Here is a 4,010-nt window from a genome sequence, read left to right as displayed (position 1 = left end):
GGTGCAGGAGGGGGGGGTTAGTGGAAAAACAGAAAAGCTATGTAGCAGCTAAGGCCTATTTTCAGAGCAGGGTGGGACATTCTTCAGGTGCAGATAGTGAAAAACAAAGTAGTTTTGGTTTGACCTTCGACCCAGGTGAGGTCACGGGTTCAGGACGACGGAGATGAGGAGGAACGAGCGACGGCGTTTGTCAACAGAGGAGCGAGTTTTGACACCTGCTCTGTGTGATATCTGTGGGCGTGGCCTAAAATACAGGAAAAGAACAGTCGGCAAAAGAGATGAAGAACTTGGTGAGGGTGGAGGTCAGGGTGGAGGTCAGGGTGGAGGTCAGGGTGGAGGTCAGGGTGGAGGTCAGGGTGGAGGTGAAACTAACATAGATAAGATAATGAGAGCTGTTGAAGAAGATCTCTGTGAGTGTCTTTCTTCCGTTCCTGCCAGTTTATCAGCGTCGTCTTCATCTAAACAGGCTGAGGTTTGAGTCACTGATGAGGTCATTTCTTATTATATCTCATTTGTCAGATTTCTGTTTGTTTTCATCATATTATATCTCATTTGTGAGGTTTGAGTCACTGATGAGGTCATTTCTTATTATATCTCATTTGTCAGATTTCTGTTTGCTGATGTGCCGTGTGCCTTGTGAAGGTTGGACTCCCTGTCCTCAGTACTTCCTTCTCCTCCCTGTCCTTCCAGGTTGGTGAATCCGTTGATCCGCAGCTTCATGACGCTGCTGCCGTCCGTCAGGGTCATGTGGAGGAGCGTGACGGACGTGTTCGTAGCCCCGTTCTGCCACAGCATGGGAAAGATCTGGTCATCCGTTGGCATCACTAACACTGAGATCTCGTGAAGACAAAGTCCAGAGACAAAGACGCGGGACGTTGTCCCACAGAGAAGAAGAAAATAATACGTAACAATCGTGAGTTTTGATAACGTTGTTTATAAAGATCTGTAGAGAGAAATGTCTTCACTTTACACCAACACAAGAGTCTGAAACATCGGTGTTTGACCGTGTCCACGTGTCCGTCACACTATGGTGAACAGAGACGTTCACCTTCAGTTCCTCAGAGATGTCAACACTCCACTGGTCTTCAGAAGACTAGGTTTGGACGGAAGACCAGAAACGACGACACCAGGAGAGTTGACACCAGGTGTAGTTTCTGAAGATGATGATGAAAACACAGACTTCTGTCTGTAGATCAGTCAAACTATTTCTCCATAATCCTTTTAATCATATTTCTGCTGCATGTGTTTTTTTTATTATTATTATTTTACCAGAGTTATTCATTTAGAACAATCATTTAGAACTGAGGAGTCTCTTAGAACAGGGGTAAACAAACCCTCGGTCCGGGGACCGGTGCTGGTCCGTAGGTCATTTGGTACCAGGCCCCAGTGGGACAGGGTTAAAAAAATCAACTTCAGTTTCACTGATTTACTTCAGTAAGTAAAAGAATCTAGTCAGAATAAAAATTGATTTACTTTATTCCAAAAAGAATCCAGTCAGAATAAAAAGAATCTGTCAGTGTTTGACTCTGATACTGACAGGAAGTCGAGTCCAAAAGATGTTTTATTTAAAAAAAAATGTAATGATTCTTCAACGATGGCGTGGTGTTACTGGTCAGCAGTAACGGCTGATACTGGTCTTTGTTACAGAACAGGTTGAACATAGTTGTTATTCACCGCCTCGTTAACTGGTCTGGATGAGTGAGAAAAATAAACGATCTCTAACCGTCACAGTGACCAAGGACCAAGTCCATTATGAACCTCCTGGTTTAAACGCAGGTCATTTATTCAAAAGAAGTAACAACGAGATTGTAGATCCATAAACATTTGCATCGGTGACCTTTGTCTCCTGACCTTTCACCCCAGTTTTCTGATCTGTGTTCAACACTGAGTCAAAGGCGTTCTTGTTCTTTTCTTTTTCTCGTCCTGTCGTGTTGGTTTGTATATGTTGCAGAACAGGAACACGGTGGTTTGTTGTGTGGTTGTGTTCCTCTGTAGGCGTCGTCTACTGCACACGCTGTGATGATGTCACAGGGCCTGGGCGGGAAATCTGGCCTGGGTTTTTTAAATGTTGGGTTTGAACTCCACCGCGGTCGCTGGGGGACCCGCACCTTACTTTGGGAACCACTGCTCAAACTAGAACACATTATTTTAGAGTTTGCTGTTGCATTGTGGGTCAGATCTTTCCTCTCACCAGCTGAAATAAAGTCTTACCTTCCTCCAGGTGAACTCTGGGAGTTTTTCCTCTCCGTGTGACAGGTGATGGGTGTGTGTGTGTGTGTGTAAATATATGGAGAGAACCTTCTAGAAACGTTACACGGCCTCAGTGACGGAGCTCTGAACGACTCTCAAATGTAATCAAACTATAATTCATCTTAACTTCTGACCTTTTTGATTTAATTTTTTGATCTGGAACTGAGTCCAAAGGTAATTGATGGAGAAGTGGTCACAGGTTCAGCTCCTGGCTCCGACTTAATGCCCTCCTGTGTTCCACCTTCGTCTGCTTGTTTGCCCGCGTCCGGCTGCATCCAACTCCTCCTGTTTACAAGATCAGGTCCAATCGGCCAATCAGCCGCCGGACCAGTACGCCACAGCCGCGTTCACAGACCTGCTCCACGATTTCCTGCTGCGTGTCAAAGGTCAACCCCTGTAGCTGCCCCGGCCTCCGTGGCTGTTCAGGTCTGGCAACCGTTGTCGCTCTCAAAAAGACAAACTTGTGTGCGAGCGCTCATGCGTACATGTGTAAATTTAAGTAAACGCACCAATTTTCTCTGGTTTGTTACTCGGTTTTTCTCTCGGGCCACAAACCAAACCGACATGAACAGCATTCATCATGGTGCAGTAGTACTTCAGCTGAATTATTTATAAAGTAACCGTTGCTGCGTACTTGTCTCTGGAGTACTCCCCCTGTAGGCAGACGTGGGTATTTCATCACTGAACCCCCTGGTCTGTGGGGTGAAGTGACCCTGACAGGTGTACGTGCTGGACAACGACTGAATGAAGGAAAATAATCAGAAACTCAACTTCCTTCATACACTTTATATTACCGTATTGTCTGGACTATAGGTCACACTTTTTTAAACCTTTGTCTGGGTTTACGATTTATACTCAGGTGTAACATCTATATATATAATTTCACATTTTTATTTTCACTCTGACAGCCACTAGAGGGCACTGCTGCAACTTATAGTCCAAACGATTTTTTCTTCTTCTTCATTATACATTTTTTGTCGGTGCGACTTATAGATAATACGGTAATGTGCATTAATATGTCGCCTTTTGAACAAGTGAAAAAACCAATATTATTATTGAATGACCACGTGGTTGTTTCAGACTCAGACACACTCCCCCCCTCCCCCGCCCCCTGGTGGTGTGCTCAGCCAGATGGTGTCACTCACTCCAAGGTGAGCAGATAGAATGTAAACAGACCTGAGTGACCAGCGTGGCGTCAACAGCTGCTGCTGCTGCGTGATAAACATGCAGACATGACGTCATCAGCTCAGACGTCTGTATCTGGAACCATAATAATAAATCTCTATGATGAAAACACACACACACACTTATATACTTTTAATCTGATTAATTCAGCCGGTTGTTTGGCAGCTCTCTGACCACGTGACTCCCTCAGGGTGAAGGCGGGGCAGGTCTCCACACCTTGCCATCCCTAATTGCCGCCCACATGAACAACGGGGGCATTTACTCTGCCCTTACCCCCAAACCAAGTCATTCCACCGGAGTTCGAGCAGCAGCTCCGAGAGCACCACAGACCCCCAGGCCCCCCAAGCCACAGGTCCACGGAGCCACAGGTCCACGGAGCCGCTGTCACCAGTCAGAGTTCACTGGTGACGACGCACAACCGCCGTGTGTGTGTGTGTAGAGTGTGTGTGTGTGTTGGAGGGGGGGGATTCCCTCTCTCTCCAGCTCTGACTGGCGTTAATTTCTAAAGGCGTAGAAGGAAAAAAGGGCAGGCATTAAATCACGGTGTTTGTCCAGGAGGGGAGCCCCCGTCCATC

General features: G+C 46.3%; 1 protein-coding gene across 1 annotated transcript in view; it reads left to right on the top strand.

Moving 5' to 3' along the window:
• Nucleotides 1-1,459, top strand: part of cav2 (caveolin 2) — a 3,296-nt gene extending 1,837 nt beyond the window's left edge. The window contains exon 3 of the mRNA XM_008311186.3: nucleotides 691-1,459. Coding sequence (XP_008309408.1) covers nucleotides 691-844 — 154 coding nt within the window. The 3' untranslated portion in view covers nucleotides 845-1,459. The remainder of the gene's footprint in view (nucleotides 1-690) is intronic.
• Nucleotides 1,460-4,010: the final 2,551 nt, after the last annotated feature.

The sequence above is a fragment of the Cynoglossus semilaevis genome, chromosome 6 (genome assembly GCF_000523025.1).
Source record: "Cynoglossus semilaevis isolate Cse_v1.0 chromosome 6, Cse_v1.0, whole genome shotgun sequence".
In the NCBI taxonomy this organism is placed as follows: Eukaryota; Metazoa; Chordata; class Actinopteri; order Pleuronectiformes; family Cynoglossidae; genus Cynoglossus; species Cynoglossus semilaevis.
Note: the sequence above shows the minus strand (reverse complement) of the source record. Positions and strands in the feature narration are given on the sequence as shown.